This window comes from Harmonia axyridis, chromosome 5, assembly GCF_914767665.1.
Source record: "Harmonia axyridis chromosome 5, icHarAxyr1.1, whole genome shotgun sequence".
NCBI lineage: Eukaryota > Metazoa > Arthropoda > Insecta > Coleoptera > Coccinellidae > Harmonia > Harmonia axyridis.
Window position 1 is genome coordinate 15,318,146 of NC_059505.1, and position 24,702 is coordinate 15,342,847.

The window sequence follows — 24,702 nt, forward strand, 5'->3', positions numbered from 1 at the left end:
CTCATAATATAAGAATAGAAGGTAAGCTACGAACTTTCCTCGTTTCGGTCTGATGCTCGAATGACGTCACGTCCGAATCAAACAATAATGGATTGATCCGTAATATCATCCTCAGAAGAAATTTCATCATTATATTGAATTTATTCGACTTTTTAATTTCAGTTTTATGTATTTCGCGTTACACTGCTCGAAATAAGAGTTGAAAAAACTCTTGACGAATTGTGCTGTATCGCAGTACAGGCAAAAATAATCATAACCACATAAATGATTGAACTTTGATCAAAATTTCATAACAAAAATAGAAAATCTCAGAAAAACAGCTGAAAAGCAGAATAATACAGAAACAGTCCCAGAAATAACCGATACAGAGTATGAAGAAGCCTTACAAGGAAAAAACACCACACCCGGATATGACAATATAACACGAAAAATTTTACGCCAACTGAGCCCAAAAATTCATGATGAAATACGGAAAATATATAACTACTGTCTATCTACGGGATACTTTCCAGTGGAATGGAAGAAAGGCATCATCGTAACAATCCACAAACATGGAACAGATCACAACCAAGTGTCCAACTACAGGCCCATTACCCTTCTTCCAATAATCGGAAAAACATTTGAAAAAATAGTGAAAAATCGTCTTCGGAACACAATTGGTCAAAATATTCCCAATCACCAATTTGGATTCAAAGAAAATCACTCCACCATCCATCCACTAGTAGCTCTTATTTCAAACATCCAAACCACAATGAAGAAAGGTCACAAATCAGCAGCTCTATTCATGGACATCAAAAAAGCATTTGATAGCGTGTGGCATGAGGGTCTTCTGTATAAGCTCCATCATCTAGGCGCTCCAATATACCTACAAAAAATTATAAAAGATTTTTTGGGAGACAGAAGCATCATGGTCAAGATTAACAAATATCTCTCGTTACCATTTACTCCCCAACAAGGCGTACCGCAAGGCTCTCCATTATCTCCCCTATTATACAACATCTATGTATACGACATCCTAGAGATAAAACATGATCTCGAAAGCTATATCCTTCAGTATGCCGATGATACAGCAATCATCACACACAACAGAAACCTAATGGAAGCAACAAAAAAACTACAAGATCTTTATGACAAAATCATGATGTGGATGAAAAAATGGAGAATCCTGCAAAACCCGGAGAAATCCAAACTTATACTATTTGGTCACAAACTATCAAACATGTCACCAAGGATAAATATGCTCCAACAGAATATAAAACCAACACAACATGCTAAGTACCTAGGAATTACTCTTGATAATAAAATAAACTTAAAAACACATTCCTACAAGAAAAAGAAAGAAATAATTGCTAGATCAAAGCACTTTAGGTCTCTCACATACAAAAATCGTGGCATAAACACCGAAACAGCCTCTAAAATATATAAGACTATATGTAGACCAATGCTTGAATATGGACATCTTTTGTATAGCAACGCTAGAAGACCCACCCTGAACAACATCGACGTGGCAGAACGCAGTAGTATGAGAATTTTGAGCAAGACACGTCATCCAGAAAAACCACTCTATAACCCACCCAACACCCTACTGTATGAAAAAACTAAGATAGAACCAATATTGAGTAGATTCAGAACATTAGGGAAAAAATTTGTAAACAATCCCCACACCCTACAAATCCTACAATGCAACACGATACAAGAAAATGATAGCAGACAACACAGACGAAAGTACCCAACTAAACCACTAATGGATGTAATAAAGGACCTCTCAGAAACACTGTAGCTATCAACACATTGAAATACCTTTTTTGTGTAAACACTTACATTTCTTCTTTCTTTTTTTTTGTCAAACAGAATATCTTAGTTATTTTACAATCCGTAATATTGTACAAAATGTAATTCACACGGGCAGAAAGACGCAAGTCGTTAGCCATTTGCTAAGCAATAAATATACTTTTTCGGCAACCGTGAGGGAAGTGCTCACTTCCCGGACGCTTTTTCTCTGAGAAAGTAGCATTTCCCGGCCTAGTCCGGAAAGTACGTACTTGCCGGACTAGGCCGGAAAAGAATCATAGAATCCATAGCAACCGAGATAACGGCTGACAGTTCATATGAAATTAGTTGTCAAAAATTTGCATGTTTTTTGATCGCAATCGCAATAAAATATGGAAAGCAGCAGCGATAGTGTTATTTTGCATGTTAACTACTTGTGAATCTCGACTATTCCAAATTATTTTGCATGGTTTGCCGAAAAAATATTGTACGCAACACGCCCGAAAATGGTTTTTTTGGACTCACAGACTTCCAGGACTCGCTTACGCTCGTCCTGGAATTTTGTCTATTCGTCAAAAAAAAACCTATTTTCCGGACTTGTTACGTAAATTACTATTCTCTCTCTCTCTCTGATTGAAGTCATTGTTTCTGTACAGTTCGAAGTTGTATTTATGAACCCGTTGAAAAAATTATTTTGCAGTAGATTTACTGAAAATTTCACATCCAGCAACTGTGTACTGTATTCATTTCAAGGATATATTATTCATATTAGAGGACGATATGGAAGATCCTGTTAACGATTTGAAATGTAGAAAAATAATGAGTGATAGATTTTTATTCCATTGCATTACAAAATACATTCTTTTTGTATGCAATTGTACCATTTCTATACATTCTGTACATTTTTCTGATACTTTTGAGTATCAAATTAAATGTATATGGAACAAATAGTTCAATCCACATAACATACCCTTAAAAAAAAAATCATAAAACCTCACGGCACACTTATAGATTTTGAGAAAAAATACAATAAAAAAACTATATCCAAATTTATGTTGCACCCAGATAATTATTTCAGTTTGGATCCTTTCAATATAAAAGCACCTATTAAATGTATCACCTTAGGATTACTGAATTTTTTTTAGGAATTAATTGCGTATTGATTGATGTAAATTTATCTGGATACACCTGTTGATTGTATCACCTTTAGGATTAGTTATACCTGGATCTCTTCGCCGTGGTCTCTGAGATATCCAGAAACTGCTGAAAAAATACGGTCCTTGTGGAAAACCCTACTTAGAAATCCAGTACGAGACTCTTCTCTAGCATAACTTCCAATGCCAGCACAATATCCATACATGTAAGTAAATCATATCGGCATATTTTCTTGTTGAGAAGTGATTCAATGATTGTAAAAGGGAGATTTCGCTCAAGATTTCAAACAATTGAATTGATTGGTATTTCTCAACACCAAAGCAGGTAATATCAATTGATAAAAGAACAGTCCTAGAGTTGATCAATATGTTGAGATGTAGAACATTTCACGATTGAAAATATCGAAGATAAATTTCATCTATTAAAAACTTACAAAATTTAAACCAAATCTTCTACCGGATTGGACACGCTTTGAATCAAGCAGACGGTAAACTATTGAACTTCCAGCATCTATAGGGTGTTTTTTTTTCGAGATATAACTTTAAGTTGGCATTACTGTTCAAGATAGATGGCGACGATTTAACAGCTGTCAAGTGATTTATTCTATTCTATTTCTCAGTTCGGTTTGGCAATTCATCATGAATAGACTCACGCCTGAACAACGCTTGCAAATAGTGCAATTTTATTTCGAACATAATGGTTCTGTGTGGAATACGTATCGCGCACTACGTCCATTTTATTTAAAGCTAATCCTCAAGTGTATGTCGAAACACCGTTACATCCAGAAAAACTGACTGTTTGGTGCGCTCTATGGGCTGGTGGAATCATTGGTCCGTACTTCTTCAAAAACGATGATGGCCAAAACGTTACAGTCAATGGTGATCGGTATAGAGCCATGATTACTAACTTCTTCATTCCTGAATTGAACAACCATGATGTCCAGGAGATGTGGTTTCAACAAGACGGCGCAACATGTCACACAGCTCGTGCCACAATCGATTTATTGAAAGACACGTTTGGTGAACGCCTAATTTCACGTTTTGGACCTGTGAATTTTGTAATAGATGACTGTAGCGGTAAGTGGTAATAGAAATAAATAGATCGTAGTTGTCATAGAATGAGTTTAGGTATTTGTAAACATAATGCCACCGAAATATTAGTCGATTTGTGTCTGCATCAAAAAGTTATTCTCGATTAAACATGTCAGCTCACGAGCCAAATTCTCTTCATTTGCGGAAGGTTTTAATTTTCTGATTTAATATGAAGAAATCTGCGGCAGAGGCTCATCAAATTCTCTCAAATAGCTATGGTGAGGGAGTGACAAAACAAGCCATTTCAAAACGCCTGAAAGCCATGGGAATGATTCAGAAATGCCGTACGAGTTGAAGTCGAGAAAATGTTGAGCGGCGTTTCTTTGCTTGTGAACAGCTGCTTGCAAGGCAAAGACGGAAGGAATTTCTGTATCGCATTGTGACTGGAGGCGAAAAATGGGTTCATTAGGGAATCCCAAGCGTATAGTTAATTTATATTCTATTTCGAAATTAAATATTGTTATAAGATTCTTTGAAAGAATTGTTATTCAAAAGTGCATTGATAAAAGGTGCTCTATAAAGAGGTTTAAAACGTATATCGATTAGGTCTTATTCAATATATTATAGATTCAAAGAATGTTGAAGAAATGAAGGCGACATTAAACGAGTAAAATGCTCATTTCGAATTTTCAAGATACCAATATGGAATCGAATTCATTTTACCAGTCGATGATTCACAGAATGCAAAATTGCTTGCTCGTGAGCATAATGAAAGAGTTAAACTTCATGTTCACAATAACGATATCCGACGATACGATGTTCCGAAAATGCCACTATTGTTTGAATATTTAAAATGAATAATGGCTGAAAATAATCCAATAAATTGTGGCATTTTCGGATCATCGTATGGTCGGATATCGTGACTATTAACAGTAAGCTTCAATCGAAAATAATGAGAATTATGTACTTGTTTTTGTTGAATCGGTATTGAGAGAATTTGAGGAATTATTGTAATGTCAAAACAAATAATATAGTAATGAAAGTTTGAAATCTATAATTTCACCAGTTTCACTAGTTCTACCATTTTTCGGATTACCTTGAAAACTAGAGATTCGATTCTTTGATTGCGAAAATTAGGTTTTATAATCTAAATTATGGCTCGAAGGAGAAGCTGTGAAGCTACTCACATTATTGAATGAATTACTATGACTTATGAGCAGCATTGAGCTGCCTTTACTCCACTAAAGCCAAAGGTAAAAGAACTCATGCATTTATAGTTTACGGCAACTTCATACGTTATCTTTGTAAAGGCAAAAATTTAATAATCAGAAGATTTCCAAAAAGATTTCTAGATTTCAACGTCAGTGAAAGAAAACAAGGAATCCAAAGAATAAAGATTTGTTGTGGTTATTATGTTTTGATAAATTGCATAAGGTCTACTTGCAAAATTTGAAGTAATAGAGCAGTAAGACATAACTAATTTTCTGAAGGATGACCTAAGGCTCTGAGTAGTGTACTTGAATTAAAATACCTGCGAGTTTGTGGAGTTCGCTCAGTGACAGCTGGAACAATATCAGGTGAGAAAGGTAACTTATGATAAATTCTACTTTACTTATTTTTAAGGGTGTACACTACCTTTCTCAATAGGTTCTTGAGTGCAATCTTGGTATTGAATTTATAATAAATTCACTGATTTTTTTCACCAAAAATTTATAGTTTTTATTTTATATTACTTGGGAATTCGAAAGCTTTATCAATCGTATCACAATTATTTCATTGATGAAGTTAAATATTTCTGAAATGTTTACATCTTGAAAAATAAATAGAAACCATTCCATTTAGAGGTTTGAAAAAAGAAATACAGGTTCTTATGTATTTCAATATGAATATTCAGAATTTCAATAAATGGAAATATAATCGAAGAAAAAAACGATAAATGACTATTGGATCTGTTCTTGGATAGTGTTCTAGAACTGTTACAGCTAATTTTACAAGGCAAAATTTACGGAAAGCGAGGCCCAGGAAGAAGAAGAAACTCTTGGCTACAGAATCTGAGACAGTGGTTGTCCTTAACAACAACAGGACTCTTTCGTGCCACCGCAGATAAAGTGTAGAAGATAGCCATGTTGGTCGCCAACATAAGTCGCGAATAGGCACTCCAAAAAGAAGAAGTGTTTTAGAAAAATTGGTAATTCCATGATAATGAAAAATTTTTGGAATTCAACATTGAAATGATTGAGATACGATTGAAAAATTATTGAATTTTCGAAGTGGTATGGAACAAAAACTTTAATTTTTTTTTGTGGAAAAAATTAGTGAGTTTATTCTGAATTATCATATGAAGGTGACTTCGAAAAATTGGAAAACTAGATTGGGGTCATTTCTGCACAGAATAAAAATGAATCTGCACTGAAGAACCTAATGCCTTTGGCTGATTTTTATATATATTTTTTGTAGAATACAACTCTGAAGTTGTATCAAAAACGCCAGAAAAAAAATCCTTTTTTTCCTTTTTCAAATATATACAGTGCATAAATTAGTTATTTTCAACTCAAATAATTATAACCCTTCCTTCAATCGATCCTTATTTGCTTTCACAAGAAGAAACTTTGAAATGGTCGTCGAAGCATTAATAAAGTTTACTACAACAACAATAACAAACTAATTCAATCTTCTACTGACTATGTATCTTCAGTTTAGATTACATCAAGCGTCATATTAATTGTAAGTATGTATATTATGAAACATATTGAGGACATAGGTAACATTTATGCTTATATGATTTAGTGATGGTAGCAGGTAGGTACTTTGGATTATACAGGGTCATTCACCGCGATGGCCTATTAGGTATTTATGGAAAACAAATCATAATTTTGTGCTGGAAATTTGCATGTTGGGATTCAAGACAATGTTCTTTTTCACTAAAATATTTCCGGATCTCTATAACTTCCGATTATACCGGAAGCAAATTATACTTCTTCATTTAAAATGACACACCCAGTAAAATATCGAGTTATCGAAGAATAACTTTTAATGAGAAAAAACCGCAATTTCAAATAGTGTGGAATAAGTTAAGTTTTAAGTGTGGAGTAATCTGTGACTGAGTCTGTGACTTCTGGAAAACACGAAAAAAAATAAAAATTCGATGTTTCGATAACTAAATTTGTTATTTCCTGAAATGTAATCAATTATTCGTAATGGAAAATTTTATTGATTTATGGATTTCTCAACAATACCAACGAACAATTGATAATAATCCTTGAAATGCCAAATTTAGTTATCGAAACATCAAATTTTAGTTTTTTCTGTGTTTTCCAGTCACAGATTACTCCACACAGTACGAAATTACGGTTTTTCCTCAATTAAAGTTCTTCCTCGATAACTCTTGTATTCATTTTAGGTATAGAGTTTGCTTAAGTGACCCCTTCTCTTTTTATACGCAGAATCAACTGAAATGATAAAAATAAAGGTTGTAATTTGAAAATATTGAGTTTTTATTTATTTCTGATAATAAGTTTTAGTTTAGTTCTGATAATAAGCCTAATATATATTTTTGGTGCAAACCACAAATATTCTTAAAATAAATACTACGGATTTGCTTAATCGAAAATGAAAAAGTTTTTTTCTGTAGGAGTCAACCTTTTTTTTTCATAAGGATCCCATTAACTCATGAACCGTTTTTACCCAAGGTATGTCATATAGCAGAAATTGTCATCAATAAAGCCATCTATTGATGCATTAATATACTTGGTGTGTCGTTTGAAATATGGAAGTAGTAGTCTGTTTTCGATAGAAACGGAAGTGGTAGAGATCTGAAAATATTTCAATAAGAAAGTGTCAAACCCCAACAATCAAATTTTCGGCACAAATATTATGATTAGTTTTCCATAAACATCTAATAGGCATAGGCTCTCGATGAATCACTCTGTATATTGATCATGATATATGAATTTGAAGCTATCGATGATTTTTTTGTTTGATAAGAAATTTATATATCATATTTCATGGTATATATTTTTGAAGAGGAAAACAAGCGATTTTATTTGTTTTATAAATTGTTATGGTTCACATAAAAGATTAACAGGAATTTCACTTTCAGAAGGCTCAACAAGGAATAAATTAGATACGAATGTGTAATAACAGTAAGCCAAACATCATGACGTCACTATATTCATACGTAGGAGAATGGACTGAGTTAAAAAACACCAAACTTAAAAAATAATGACAAAAAAGAAGAAAATTATTACACTAATGGATTTTACAGAAGAAAGTACAGCCGGAATATTTTGGTTCTATGTTTATAGCACCAGAAATGAAGAAGTTATGAGATCTCATCATTTCGCGCCATTTTACATTTTTTTTTATTTGAAAACAATTGAATTATAAGGTTTATTTTTTCACTGAATTAATTATCCTGAAAATCAAGCTGGAAAAAAGCCATTCACTTTATTCTAGCAACAAGAGATTCTGAGATTCTCTCACTAGACAACAAATTTTAGACACCCGATACATGGGACTCGACTAAGTCTAAAGTTTCATTGTTTGGAAAATAAGTTATATCTTACAGCTCTAGGATTTCGGACTATAATACGAATAACTGGATTCTTTCGAATCTTTGGATTCTGAAACCTGGGTAAGATAGGAGCATCAGTTGCGGTAAGCGCAAATGCAGACGTCGAAAACATTCGGTCTTTCTTCAGGCATATTTCCTGCGGAAACCGGAGGTTCGTTAGAATGTGCAAATAATATTTCGGTTGATGCTGTTACGGACGTCGGAAAATTAAGACTGTCACTTCTATCAAGGGTGACCGCTGAAAAAAGAAATGAAAACGGAAATCGTCAACCCAGGCGAAAATTATTGGATGCTGGTTCGTAGAGTAACTTATCAGAGACATTATGTGATAACTGAAAAGTCGGGTCTCTTATTCTACAGGGTTTTCCAATAGGTTTCATTTTGAATACCCAGTTATCGGGTCAATTTTCACTTTTGAAGCTGTCATCTTTCGAGATTAATAAAAATTGAAAATTAACCGGTTCTCAAACGCATTGAAATTGATGAAATCCAATACGAAAATGGTGACAAGATTACAGTAGAACGCAAAACTAAGGCCGTTTTGAAGCACCTTCTCGACCGGCAATAGTGAAACTGAGGAAAAAATTTGAGCTGTTGGTAGAAGTTAGTATTCGGAAAAGTCGAAACCGTGAGCTTAGCTCAAAAACAACTGGGGAACTGAGAATATTGCTGCTGTATACCGTAGTGTTGACGTAGGTTTGTCGAATCCTCGTCGATCTTGGGAATTAGACATTCTCTTGGACATTCTAACGGTTTTTTTTTCGAGGTAACTTTAAGTTGGCATTACTGTTCAAGATGGTGACCGATTTAACAGCTGTCAAGTGATTTATTCTTCGTTTGGTTTGGCAATCCATCATAGATAGACTCACGCCTGAACAACGCTTGCAAATAGTGCAATTTATTTCGAAAATAATGGTTCTGTGTGGAATACATATCGCGCAGTATGTCCATTCTATTTTGTTTAGCGATGAAGCGCACTTCTGGTTTAATGGCTACGTCAAAAAACAAAACTGCCGCATTTGGAGTGAAGCTAATCCTCAAGTGTATGTTGAAACACCGTTACATCCAGAAAAACTGATTGTTTGGTGCGCGTTATGGGCTGGTGGAATCATTGGTCCGTACTTCTTCAAAAACGATGATGGCCAGAAAGTTACAGTCAATGGTCATCGGTATAGAGTCATGATTACTAAATTTTTCATTCCTGAATTGTACAACCATGATGTCCAGGAACTGTGGTTTCAACAAGACGGCGCAACATGTCACACAGCTCGTGCCACAATCGATTTATTGAAAGACACGTTTGGTGACCGCCTAATTTCACGTTTTGGACCTGTGAATTGGCCTCCAAGATCTTGTGATTTAGCACCGCTAGATTACTTTCTGTGGTGCTATGTAAGGTCATTGGCTATGCGGATAAGCCACAAACCCTTGACCATTTGGAAGACAACATTCACCGTGTTATTGCCGATATACGGCCACAAATGTTGGAAAAAGTCATCGAAAATTGGACGTCCAGATTGGACTACATCCGAGCCAGCCGTGGCGGTCATATGCCAGAAATCATATTTAAAATGTTATGCCACAATATTATCTTGCGGATAAATAAAATCCATGTCAATCGAATAATCCATCGTTGTTTTATTGTAATTTAAAGTTCTATAGCTCTAAAAAAAACGCCCTTAACAAACAACATTTGCATACACGTATTTTTCAGAAAGACTTAGGTTCAAAGGCTTTCCAAGTTCAGTTAATTTATTAACACAAGAAATCGAGTCGGTCGACCACTAGCAACATCGTATCTCTGCTGATTGGGTCCATGAAATGCATCATCATGATCCGAGCTATGATTAATAATTTCTATTGCCGGCATCGGAATATATTGATGGAAACGACGTTCATTTTCACCAAGACATCGCAACGTGCCAAACAAGCAACGAAACAATTTGCGAGAAAATTCTGGTAGTATCGTTTCTTTGTTCCCACGTAAAAGATAAGGTCTTTGTCAATGATTCACAAACGATTCAAAAACATAAAGATGGAATTCGAATTATTGAGGACATACAGCTGCAAATATGCGAATTGGCATGGAAATTTTGAAGAAAAGGATGTAGTGCGTAGCCGTGGTGGTCATTTTGGCAGATATCGTTCTTCACATTAATGGCACACTTTCCTCTTAACAATGAAATGAACATCCATTGATTCCTCTGAAAATGAAAGCTTTTATAGGAAAACCCTTCAGATCACTTGTCAAGGTTATTAGTAGATTCTGTAATTTTCAGAGTGTTCTCTGATGGTTTCCGGTCGCTAGTATTTCAGACTTTGTTACTCCTAATGATGTTATAAATTCTTGTTGAAGTAGCTTCCTTAGTGTCTCACTCACGTTTTCCATCATTAATGATATATTTTTCTCTTTGCCATGTGATAAACATCCATTGATTTTTCTTGAAATATATTCTTTTTCCATATCAAACCTCTTATTAAAAACCCATCAAAACTGGCATAGCTATTCTCCTAAGAATGATGGTAAATTTATCGTGTAAATTCAGTTCAATTAAAATATTGAGAAGTTAGTTGAATTAGAGAAAAATGCCTTCAAAAATTCAATTATTTAGAGGAAAGTTTTCATCCAGAATTTGAAAAACAATACAATCAGTGTATGACAGAATTTTTCGAACTTGTGGATTACGGCATAGTATAGTATACAGGGTGTCCCGTAAAGACCACGTCAAACCGAGGAAGAATGTAGATCAAAGGATAACCCACCTGCTATGACAAAATTCCCATTATAAAAGTCTTACCGTTTTCGAGATATTTATTTTTTTTTTGAAAATAATGAATTTTTGCCTCTTTCAATAGTTTTGCCCTTACGGTTGGTACAATTTTACATCTTTCTGGTTAATTTTTTCTGTAAAATATTGCTGAAGAATGATTTTAACGTTTGCATTGAAAACATCCTCCGAAAATTTTAAAGGGGGGCTATGAGAAATATTTTTATTGGAAATTTTGGTAGTGGATTATTTTGTTCATGAAGTTTAGCCCATCGTAGTGGAAAAAAAATGTACCGAACTACTGCTGCACATACCACCAATAAATTGTCTATTTTATAGTGATTTCAAAGAGGTATCACACAAGTCATTTATTATTCAAAGAAAAAAGATATGGCTCTTTTTATCCAAAGGGGTACGTTTCTGACAAAATCAAGTTTGTCAATTCTGTTGAGAAATCTTCGATGTTTCATTACTTAGTGAAAAATGGCAATTGTTTACGTGCGAAAATATTACTCGCATAATTATTCACCTCTACGGAATTCAATTTTGCCGGTAAATTTTGGAAAACATCATGCAGAACCAGATTTTTTTAATAAGATCATTTGGAGCGACGAGTCTATCTGTACCAAAATTTGCAATAAAAATATTTCTCATAGCCCCCCTTTAAAATGTTCGGAGGATGTTTTTAATGTAAACGTTAAAATCATTCTTCAGCAATATTTTACTGAAAAAATTAACCAGAAAGATGTAAAATTGTACCAACCGTAAGGGAAAAACTATTGAAAGGGGCAAAAATTCATTATTTTCAAAAAAAAAAAAATATCTCGAAAACGGTAAGACTTTTCTAATGGGAATTTTGTCATAGCAGGTGCGTTATCCTTTGATCTACATTGTCCCTCGGTTTGACGTGGTCTTTACGGGACACCCTGTATAATACCATTTTGCTACGGGACACAATTTTAAATTTGATGGCACAGACGTTTTGGAAAGTGAACCTTATTGCTAGAAACGTAGAATCAGTGAAATGATTTTTATCAAGATTAACAAATCCGTGAATTTTATAAGTGACGTCGGCAATCTCAGCCTGTTGTACAATCCTCTTTTGATTCCCAATGTACAGTTAAGTAAATAAATTTGTATACCTATATACCTGTTATATTGATTTCCTCTTAATGACTACTATTGTCTTTTGTTAATTTAAGTGAACTCTATCTATGTTATACGACTCCTATTGCTGGTACTGTCCCCCGTCGTGACCAGGGGTGGCTGTTGTTCTTTGTGTTTGATGTTTGTTTACTTTCCTGAACGCATTAATCAGCGCTGAAAATACATGACGTTTCCCACTCATATCCTACATATGAGAATTTTCCAAATTTTCTTAATCGTCTGACAATTAGCTAAGATTTTCAGCGTTGGTGAATCCTGCATTTTCAGAGAGATAAGTTTTTCTCAGAGTCTGTATTTTCGCATACTATCTCATGCACTACTGTTACATAACAGTTTTCACTTAAAATCTCCATACTAGGTATATTTATTTATTTATTTATTTATTTATTTAATATATATACAATGTTCTACAGGTTTAAACCCAACTACAGAACAAGGAACATATGAAAAATAAAGTATACACTAATATTACATATTCTGAGAAAAAAAAACGATAACAAAAATGCTCAGTCAGTCAAAATAATGTGATCTGATATTTAAAATGGAACAATTAAAAATATCCAAGTGAGAACTTATAGTATTACAGGCATCACACAAATTATAAAGTGGTGAATACTTCAATGTATTCGTTCGAGGTGTCGGCATATAAAATGTATTTCTAACTCTAGAGGCTGGTCTTGGAATAGCAAAATTTAGTTTTTCGAGAATGCAAGGATCTTTAATGACACCGTTTATTAGTTTGTGAGTAAATACAACTGAATGACATTCTCGTCGACATTTCAAACTACTCATGCAGTGTCTGCTCAAAAGCAGGTTCTGAGGAAAACCGATAGGCGGGTAGACACCATCTGCTCTATATGAAAAAAGTTTTAGACAACGCCGCTGCACAGATTCAACTCTCTCAATATGGACCTGGTAGCAAGGAGACCATATTATAGACGCGTATTCTAATTTTGATCTGACAAATGCATAATAAAGGGTCTTTAATGTGACTGTGTCAGAGAAATCGCGAGAGATTCGCGCTATGAGACCGTACATCCCATTCGCAGCAGACAAGGTAGCATCTATGTGTGGCACAAACGAAAGTCTGGAATCAAAATTCACTCCTAAATCAGTTAACACCGATGGACGCTGGAGAACTTTGGAAGCTATTGTGTAATCAAAACGAATAGTATTTTTATTTTGCGTAAATGACATAACATTACACTTCTCAGCGTTCAAAGGTAACCTGTTTCTTCTACACCACTCTTCAACGCGTTGTAAATTAGAGGCGAGTCGCAAGCAGTCCGATACATTGCTTACCTCCAGGTATATTTTGAAATCATCAGCAAATAACAAACAGTCGACATCAACTACCTCCGCCAAATCATTAATAAATATTATGAAAAGGAGTGGCCCAAGGTTACTTCCTTGAGGGATATCTTTTCTCTGTGATGTTCTTGCGTTATCTTTTGACATGTAGCAGTTTTTAGCCTTTGAAAAGGGGGAAAGACCCTTCGAAACGTCGGCTCAGTTGGAATTTCTCAATAATAAACACGTCCAAGTTCCTGTTAATTTTTCATTCGATGATATCATGGATGCTACACCACTTAACAAAAGTGTATAATCGAGTGTATATACGTTCTTCATGTCGTTTTTAAGAGTTCAAAAACGACACCTCGTCGTATGGTATAACATTTTTCGTCAAAAACAGACAATAAAAGATCACTCAATGATGCACAAAATTAAGATTTCACCATTCGGAGTGAATTAATCGAGATATTGTTGCGTTTTAGACAACAAACAGTCCCAAGTAATATTGCAGAATTGAAACAATTTTCAGGTAAATCTGGATATATCTAGATCAGACAAAATATCCGAGAATATCAGAGGATTATTTGGCGATTTTCAGAAAGAGAAAGCTTTAGCTGTTTGGAGTTGTAACATGAAAATGCATCTATGCATTTGGCTGTTTTGAAGGAAATAGCAACGATTCATACCATTGATTGAGTCAGATTTATTTTTTTTTGAATAATAAATGAATTGAGTGATACCTTTTTGAAATCACTATAAAATAGACAATTTATTGGTGTAATGTGGAGCAGCACCTCGGTATAATTTGATTCCACTACGAACAAAATAATCCACTACCAAAATTTTCAATAAAAATATTTCTCATAGCCCCCCTTTGAAATGTTCGGAGGATGTTTTTAATGTAAACGTTAAAATTATTCTTCAGCAAATATTTTACTGAAAAAATTAACCAGAAAGGTGTAAAATTGTACCAACCGTAATGAGAAAACTATTGAAAGGAGCAAAAATTCATTATTTTCCAAAAAAAATTATCTCGAAAACGGTAAGACTTTTATAATGGGAATTTTGTCATAGCAGATGGGTTATCCTTCGATCTACATTCTCTCTCAGTTTGACGTGGTCTTTACGGGACACCCTGTATAAGTCTTTAATATTACATTCGAAATTTGGTTCGAAATAAATGTCATGAAAATAATTGACTGCCATGGTATAGGATAAGAATAACATCTTGCCAAGTGCCCTCAATGAAAACTTTTCAGAAATCTTGGTCATTGTATGAGAACTCGCCAAATTACACTAATTTGAAGTGTACTCGATATGTAATGTGGGTTGAATAGGCTTGTTTGATAGATTATTATTCAATATAATTCCGTGGTGAGAAAAGTTGTTTTGAAAAAATAGACATATAGCGTGTTTTACTAGACGAAACATTCAAAATATAATTTTCTGAGTATGGGTTTGAGCTATTGCTCATTAACTAGAACTAAATATTGGTCATTATCCCAGAACATTATCCTTGCTATACTACACAATATTCTGAGATCGATGTATCTTTTGCATTCTTAATTAAAGTCTCATTATTGCGAATTGTAAATAAATTAGGCCGGTTGAAAGCATTTGATGAAATACACACTCTGTAAATCATAAAGGAATAGACAATGGACTTGATACATATTTCAGCACTTATTCAGATTATTCAACGTGTCCTGTATTCACACTGAAAGCATGTAGAGCTATTAATGAAAGACATATTAAATAAAATACTTACCAATAATGTTAAGTTTTTCCGAGAGTTATTCCTACCTACACAATATTCTGAGATCGATGTATCTTTTTCATTCTTAATAAAAGTCTCATTATTGCGAATTGTCAAAAATTTAATATTGAAGAAAAATTTCATATAACATACTATTAACAGAAGTAATGTTTTTATTAACCAACACTTTTTTGTCGATGAAGAACATTAGATTTTGCCACCATAATCATGAAAACAATTCACCCAGTCTAAATTAAACTTTGTAACATTACAAGCATTACGCCCAAACGAAATAATTCCTTCTAAAAAATAACCATCTTTTGATTAGTTGAAGAAATTGAACGAAACATTTCATGAAAATTACTTAGTATCCGAGAAGAGCTCTGGACGACGAACGAAAGGTTTTTCTCGATTAGAAAATCTATTGGTATTGACACATTTCAAAATGGAAACGGAGAAAATTCCAGGATAGATTGAAATGCTTTCTTATCTCTTAACGATTCCAAATAAAATTTATTAGTAGTAATAAACCTAAATTGGTTAGTATACTACTTGAAAAACAAGCTGAGTCTCAAGACATTAATTCAGAAACAGCAAGCGACTTTTCTTGAACAGGTGTTTCAGAAACGCTTTAGAAATATCAGTGAAGCTATAACATGTTATTTCCGGAGCGTCAAAGGGATTTTTCGGACTAAAGAATATGAAGTTATTGAAATCGTTCAGGAATCAGATTTGTGGAGAGGAGAGAGAGGTGAGGATGTTAGAGGAAATAGAAAAATATCTATTGGTCGCTTGCTATTCTTTGACATACGAAAACAGCGTCACAGAAAAAAAATTAAAATTATAACCTTATATGTCTCCTTGAGAATCTTGTTTCAGCTGACATGCACATACGATACCTGAAAATTCGAGATTCTTGTTGAGAAAGATTCGGCCTACTCTCTTCTGATATAATTATGAAACCTGATGGCTAAGCAAATTTTGAATAGCAAAAATGTCATTTTGTGATGAAACAATTTGGATGAACTAAATGAATATGAGCAGAATCTGAAGTATTTTACTGAGTTTTACTCATAATCAAGATCCATTTTCGCCAAGTTAGAATTGTATATTTTCTTTGAAAAATAAAAAAAATCAGTTGTAGTGAATTGAAATGGTTATGACTCTATGTTGATTGATATATTTAAAGATTGAATGAAATTGATTAGTACCTATTTCTACTTCAACCTCATATTTCGAACATTAGCGAAATGTGGCATCAAATAAGAGAAGAGTTCAGTGAGTCCAAAGGCACTTAAAATTAGTATTTAAGACCTGCAACTGATGGGATGTTACAAATTAGAAATCGGTTCATGAACTGAATCTAGAACGAACTTTTCTTTCATATCTTCATGATACCATACAGGGTGTATCTGAATATCACAGAAAAATTTAAGGGGTGATTCTGTGTTGAAAATCAAGGACATTTTTCGAAAAATCTCCCCCAAAAAAGTTACACCCTTCCAAATCAAATAGTTGAGCTAAAGACACGAATCTTGGTAAATATTATTTGTTAATAAAACTACACATTTCGGAATTTTTTCAATTCGAAAGTATGCTTTTAAGGGGTTGAAATAGTGCACCCCTAAAATATTTTTTGTTACAACTTTTTTTCGAATGGAAATTTTTAAAGAATCATGGCTGGAAAGCCCAATTTATTTACTAACATTTTCATCTCTACAAGTTCCTTAGAAAACTTGGGCATATACAAGTAAAATATAAATGTATTGAAAGCTCATGTTAAATAGCATGTCATCGAACAAGAGCCAAACGAATCATGATTCTACTAGGCTTAGAGTTTCACAACTAAAACAATATTTCACAAACAATGAACAAAAACCTGTCGACCATCGACATTACAATTATAATATTTATTAAAATTTTGATCTGTGGAGGGGTGTAACTTTTCCAGGGGGAGGTTTTTCAAAAGAATTTATGCCAAATACCCTTCTTAATATTAATCGCAAATTCCCCCCTTCCCCCCTTAAATTTTTTCGGTGTTATTCAGATACACCCTGTATAATTCGGAGATATAATCAGAAAATTAGTTTATCTATTCGATCTCGTTACGAAAATTTGAATGTGTTTCTAAATATAACCGAACTATATTGATGAAAGTTTCATTCAATTTTCAATTTAATTTTTCCTTCGTAAAGTTAGAATAATCACTTTGGAACTTTTTTCTTTTTTAGTATAACTTATCACTATATTGCAAAATTTTTTGCTTTCCAATTGTGAGAATTGTATCTTTACCGTTAAGGCATCAAAACCCAACCACAAGAAAATTCCTCAAAACCAATTCACTCAAGTAATAGTTTTAGGCTCTATTCAGGCTAATTTATTAATCTCTTTCAAGGGCTATCGAAGTACTGCGGATTTCAATGCTTTCAAGGATCAAAAAATTTCGTAATGAATTATTAAATTAGCATGAGTGAAGCTTTAAATTATTTCCAAGTAGATTCGTCCAGAGTAGTTCAGTTTTACATTTTTGGCAGTGGGTTCAAACGTGAACCTAAAATAAGCATGAAATTGTTTTGTAATCAGATTGTCCATCAAAAATCGATGAGCTGTTAAGTTTCGCCAGCTTAACGTGAGCTAGCAGAACCGCAGTATCTCCCACAATTGGAAGGCAAAAAATGCTAAGCAAAAAGCTTGAAATTATGGTCAAAAAAAAATTTGAAATTACGAAGTGGTTTCGTAAGATTCACGTTTATTTTAATTTGATCACATCTTCATTAGGAAAAATGAAAAATTTTTCAATTGAATTAGTCCGTAAAGATGAAGTTCATAACAATTTTTATCCACAACTCCTTCATATTCAGATTGTGAGATTTAATTTGTCAAGTAGTGATAATATCAGAATTATACAAAATAAAAACTATGAATTATTATACTAATTGCATTTCAGACAAAAGCAGAAATAGGTACTACTCAAGTTACGAGATTAAATGAATAACCAGATTTCTTTATGAGAATTGTGACTGATTGATCCTAATTGATACAGAATAGTTCTTGTATCTTCGACGAGATTGCAAATACAAAGCTGTGAGTTACTTACTCAAGGCCTTGTTCGGAATACATCTCACTAATATCTGAATCACTTCTGGGTATTACCAACCTAGGAAGCACCATGGCTTTTTTCCTGCGTGTCTTCAGCGTGGTCTGCGAGATGTGAAATAAATCCCCCAATCTGTGTGGCGAATGTGGGCTCAGGATGGTGAGTTTCCTATCTCCTGGACTGAGGTTGAGATAGCCAGCAGGAGGGGGGAGACTCAGATGTTGAGGTACTCTTGCTTTACCACTCCATAGACCACGTCGTTTCTCTGCACTAATGATCTCGTCTGAACCCATCAGCAGGGATGAACCCTCCCCGGAGACAGCATATCTCTTCAGCCTAACTTCTTTATCGATATTCTCTAATGATTTGGTCTCAACGCTTTCAGAAAAAACTTTTCTCATATCTCTTTCACTAGACGATAAAAAAGGTCTATGTGGTGCTCTTAGGCTCTCCATACTTCTCGCAGCTTCGGTTTTTATGGTTGCAGAGAGATACCTCCCTCTATTTGATCTCATTTCCGGTTCATAATCTTCTTGTGACGAGCTGCTATGTGGAGATTTTGAAAGGATGGAATACTTAGGTGACACTTTGTTGGAAACTGAAATTGATGATTCCATTGAATCTGATTCTTGGGAATCCCCACTGGCTTGGTGCATAACAATCTGACATTGTGGATAGTTCTCCGGTTGCTTGATTTCTTGATGAACCGATGTAAAGGTCTGTGTTGAAGTTCTGCTTAGGCTCTGTTGAGTAAGTGTTGCGGTAGAGGAAGTTTTAGATAGAATGGTGGTATCTTCTTCTTCTTCTTCCATATTCGATGTCTCGATTGCAAAAAATTGAGTTCTTTTTAGTTATTTTTATAGTCATCATAAAACACTAAGCATTGCGATGTGGTCTGGAGCTGAATATAAACATTGGAATTGAATCGGTGAAGGACTTACGTTTGATACTAATATCATTACTGGAATATCAGAAGGCGATTTGATGTAAAGTTTCAATCTCATTCCCTGAGAGTTCAAAAATTGATATAACTGCTGTTAGGGGCGCAATCAACCAGATGATATTTTCGAAGTTATTTGGCATCTATCACACCCAAGATTCAATTCAATAAGAAATGTTCATTATTATTATTATATTATATCATCCACGGGTGAACTCAAAAAATTCATTTGGCAAAAAATATATAATCTCTGAATAATTTCGGCGCTATGTCTGAAAATGTTGTATTTCATATATAGAGAATAAAAGGAAATACGAAAATTTGGTATTCAGTTCTTTATTTTCCTCGAAAAATCGGTTACTCGAAAGAGAAGAATGAGTACCATCTTGAACCACTCTGTTCAGGGTGTTTCAAATTTAATTTTCTCATCGGAATCTGTGCTACCGATTATCAACTAGAACCGCATATTGGTCATTGTTCAGGACTTAATCCTTAAAATTTCCATGAAAAAATCTTTGGAAGTATTCAAGTATTATACTGATTGAATGTATTTCATAAAAATGTATCAAACTCCCTGTATGTATACTGTTTCAGTCTATGCGAATTGTCTTGAATTTGCAGTGACAGCATCTTTCAGATATACAGATACCGATTGAAAATTCTGCTTGCAGATGTATAACAGCAATGTCAATATCAATGCAGAATGAATATTTGCGTAACATCAGATCCGCCTAGTATAAAATTCAATTTAAAGAAATGAAATAAACATACCCTTCAGTTCCCCCATATAGATAAACTCACCGACAACAATGACAATAATATCAGAAATGAGCTGATTGGAAATTAAGAGAAGCAAAAGGAGCGTTGATATTTCATTCGATACTCCTCACGGGCTCTGTAACTTCTTTTGTGTAATCTTCATTTTCCTTTATTTCCATCTACTTGATATAATTTAAGGAATATTGGATATGATGAACAGTAGTACCTTTTGAACATACTGTAAAATACAGTAGGACCTTTCAAAATAATGCCTTCAAATTTAAATTAGCTCTTTTAGTTTACCAGGGGCGGACTCTTTGTAATTTTGTCGGATTTAATAACATAAAATAGAACTTTTTGTGCCTTGAATAACTTTCGTATCACACTGACAAAAACAAATAGAATTCATGATTCTTTTCAATAAAAATAAAAAATAATTCCTTTGTTTTTTTGTTTTTCGAAAACGGTTCATTTTATCTACGATAAACAGGAGTTCCCTTTTTTCAGCTTAATGTTCAAACTATCCAAATTGGTTTTATACTACTCCTTATCATACAGGGTGTTGAAAATGTAAGCATTAAAATGTACAACCTAGTCCACCCCTGGTAAACTGAAAGAGCTAATTTAAATTTAAGGACAGTATTTTACGAGGTCCCTACTACTGTTCATCATATCAAATTTTCTTTGAATTATATTGAGTAGTTTGAAATTTATTACACTAAAATGGATTTCGAGTGACGTCATTTAGGAGGCCGTATCTCCGTAAGGAGGGCCGCTAGGAAAAAAATGAACTTGTCATCATATTTTTTTATGTTTTATATGAATCCGAGAGATTTTCTACATTTTCCTGGACATCCTGTATATGTATAGATGTAGAACGCATAGAACACAAAATTCATCTTCTAAGACAATGAGAAGTTTTCTCTATGAACTTTTCCAAAAATGGTATTGGAAATTGGTTATTCCGATTAACACTTATCGAAAAAAAAAACAAAAAATAATGAAGGAGAAGAAATGGAATTGAGAGGAAAGCATGAAAACAGGTAGCTATGCCATATATTGCCATGTTGACCACCATTGAAATTAGCTTACGTTTGATCCCTTCAGTGGAATGCGTTGAACCAAATAAAATCCAGATTGAATGGCCTTTCAGAGGGATGCAGACAAATGTGTTATTCAGATTAGTAAACGCAGTTCACTCGGACCAGTAGTTAACATTTATTTTGTATTCGCTATTTTGTCTGTACAAGTATCGAGTGATTTGTCAGGTCACCTGGCAGGACGCGTAACATTGGGTTTTAAACTTTTGCATGTTATCAATTATGTTGACTCGAAATGAATTTTCGAATGGTTACTTTTCTTGTTTTGTTTACAATTGAAGCAACTTTCGTTAAATATTGACAAAACATTCAAGTATTAGGTGAATAATTCATTATTTTGCATTTCAGAAAAAAAGAACAACGCTATCCGGCATAGGCAGATCATGATTTTATAATTGAAAAGTGATCAGGCTATGTGGGTTATTGTTGGTCTTTTTTTCGTTTTTCCAGAATGCATAATAATAAATTATTCACCTAATATACAGGGTGTATCAGTCTTAATCGTTAAAAATTTAATGGGATATTCTCCTCATTGTCCTGATTCGGAAAAATGTATATTATATACCTCTATCTCGATCCCTAAGAGAGATACAGGGTGTTGAAGTTTACAAGAAAAAATCATTTTTATGCAATAGCTTCCATAAAAATGCTTGAATTCAACGAAATTTTGCATGCCTACCCTAGTCCCTAAGGGATATTTTACGAAGCAATATCGAACTGCTTGTTCAATTTGGAGTATAATTTGCTTCTACAGAACAAAATTTGAAATTCCAGATCCAGAGATGATTAGTTTTTTCGAAAGAAGTGCAAACTCGAAATTGGCTACAAATTCATAATTTAGTCAGCCACGAATTGAATTCGGTAATGGCGATGGAGGTCAAATGGAGATTTGGACCCATCCTCTGGTGCCCAGAAATCACAGTTCGGTTCAGGAAGTTCATCCGTTCGGTTGTGGTAGAATAAATGTTTAGGAAGGTATTGTTTCACCGGACGTACAGAATTGTTGGTGCTTGATGCTACCATGAATGCGCAGATTTACATAGAGTAGGTCATTGACAATATCATTCCTTTGTTTCATGCTGCTATTGAGCCAAATTTCTTATTTTTGGACGATAATGCGCCACCTCATCCTACGAGGATTGTCGATGAAGCTCTGGAAACCCATGGTATTCCGCAGTTGGCCTAGCCCCCTCGGTCGCCAGACCTCAATCCCATTTAACATGCTTAGGATCAGCTACAAAGAGCTTCACGTTCTCACCAACCACCTCCTCATACGCTTCGAGAACTCGGACGGCTTCTACCGCAACTCTGGAGAGAAATTGATCAAGGCTACTTCAACAATCTGATCGAAAGTATGCAAAGGCGTTGTCAAGTCGAGGAGACCATACTCCTTACTGAAATTCATTTTCGTAATTTTTTGAGTGTATTAATTTTGAAGAAATTAAAAATAAATTTTCAACTGAAATTGTTGAACGCATGAATGAATGGGCAGAAAAATTATTCAGATATGTGAGTAAACATTCAGATTTTTCATATTTAAAAAATGGTTAAAAACAAATGAAAACTTCTGAAACAGTTTCAAAATGTCTGAACTTCCTCAATTCAGTAAATTTTGTCAATGTCTAACCCAAGGTGCTTCAATTGTGAACAAAAAATTTGAAAACATGATAGTACCTCAATCGGAAGTGATTCTTGAAAAACTATGCCCTTTCTTAGGGTTATGATATTCCCAATAATCCATTAGACAACCACTAATTTCCTGGTTATCCATTATCATGAAGGTCAAGTTATAATCTGAAACTACAAAATGGATGTCCCTAATGAAGATATAATCGCATAAGATACATTATAATGGAGGATGAAGTCATCAAGTACATAAACTATCCGCCCAAGCCAATTCCAATTCGGAATTCAACGACTTCGAAACACGGAGTTGCATAACTTCCTATATACACAGCGTGCACTCTATGTTGACTCAATTTAAAGTCCCTTTATCATGATAATTTACGTTCTCGACTACCAAATTCAATCTCAACAAGGACAAAAACTACATACCGTCTGAACATGCTGGTCAGCTGGATTTTAGCACTTGACCGGTGAACACTGTTTACAGTTAGTTACCTCATACTGAATGAGACAGTAATGACCTTGTAAGGTGGAATACGCGGTAATTCAAGCGTGCCATGTAAGAATTATGCGGATGCAGAACAGGCAAATCTACATCTGTGGTCTGCCGGCTCCTGGACTACGTATAAGGCAATCGGAGATTGTTAACCTTAATGGAGATACTGATCTCGTTAATGAGACGATGGAATCAAAGAGGGAACCAGTTACTGTACGAGAATTGTATATGTTATTATTGCAATACCCATCTAAAAGTCCGAAACAAATGTGATAAGTAGTGATTTTCTCTGTCAAACTTTTCGATGCGAATGTTCGACAATACCTAAACATTCTGCTACTCTTAAAACAATCTATTAATTATTGTTGCATTAAATGAAATGCAAATTATTCATGAATATTTATCAGGATTACATCGATTCTTGGATATTGAAACTAGCTGAGTATAACTGCTAAGAATTAAAAAATAATTATATGCAAAAATATTCAAGTGTAAATGGGTGATGTGATTCAGCGTCAGAAAAAGTTATTGAATATAAAATTTAATTCGAAATAATGGTTTTATTGTCTGTGTATTAATTACAAGGTATTGGCATGCAGACAATTTTTTATTTGATCCAATAACTTTTTGTATTCATTAGTAATTTATTTTCTAGGTTCTCATCCAGGTTTCTCATCGAAGAATTGAAGAACATTTCATATACTGTCAAATAATTTATTTTCTATTAGCTTGTACGACCTTCCTGTTTGATGTGGGCTCTTGTCGATATGATTAATTCATGAGCAAACTGCGCCCCCTGCAGACCACATACAATGTATATACCTATATGTTATGTGGTTTCAGTTGATGCATTTGATCCAATTGATGCATGCATGAACAAACGCTCTGCGCTCTAAAGCTCCTGAATTCACTTATGTGCTCTCCTCAATTATCATGATATTCGATATTCTGCTTCAATTCTCTATAGACCTGAAGAAACTATTAGCACGACACTTGGGATTGTTATTCCATATAGAGAAAGAGACATTGAAAACAGCGACTCTGTAGAGATTGGTAGGTCGGCAGAACAGATTTGCCTGCTGGACGCAGAAGTGAAAATAACCCGTTGGTTACTTCTGAAAAATGTGAGGTTTTGAACTGTGTACATCATCAGGGAAAAAAATACAGATTG

At 34.1% G+C, this 24,702-nt stretch overlaps 1 protein-coding gene across 10 annotated transcripts in view; it reads right to left on the reverse strand.

The window, feature by feature from the left end:
• Window positions 1–24,702, reverse strand: part of LOC123680582 (cAMP-specific 3',5'-cyclic phosphodiesterase) — a 447,060-nt gene that overhangs the window by 314,062 nt on the left and 108,296 nt on the right. For 2 of the 10 annotated variants that reach the window (XM_045618545.1, XM_045618546.1), the window contains exons 2-3: window positions 18,611–19,511; window positions 16,362–16,412 (exon numbers count right to left, since the gene is read on the reverse strand). The exons of 4 other annotated variants lie outside the window; for them this stretch is intronic. In XM_045618545.1, coding sequence (XP_045474501.1) covers window positions 16,362–16,412; window positions 18,611–19,422 — 863 coding nt within the window. In that variant the 5' untranslated portion in view covers window positions 19,423–19,511. Of the gene's footprint in view, window positions 1–16,361; window positions 16,413–18,610; window positions 19,512–23,464; window positions 23,491–24,702 lie in introns of those variants that run through there. 4 more of the 10 variants (XM_045618548.1, XM_045618547.1, XM_045618549.1 and 1 more) reach the window with 4 other exon arrangements.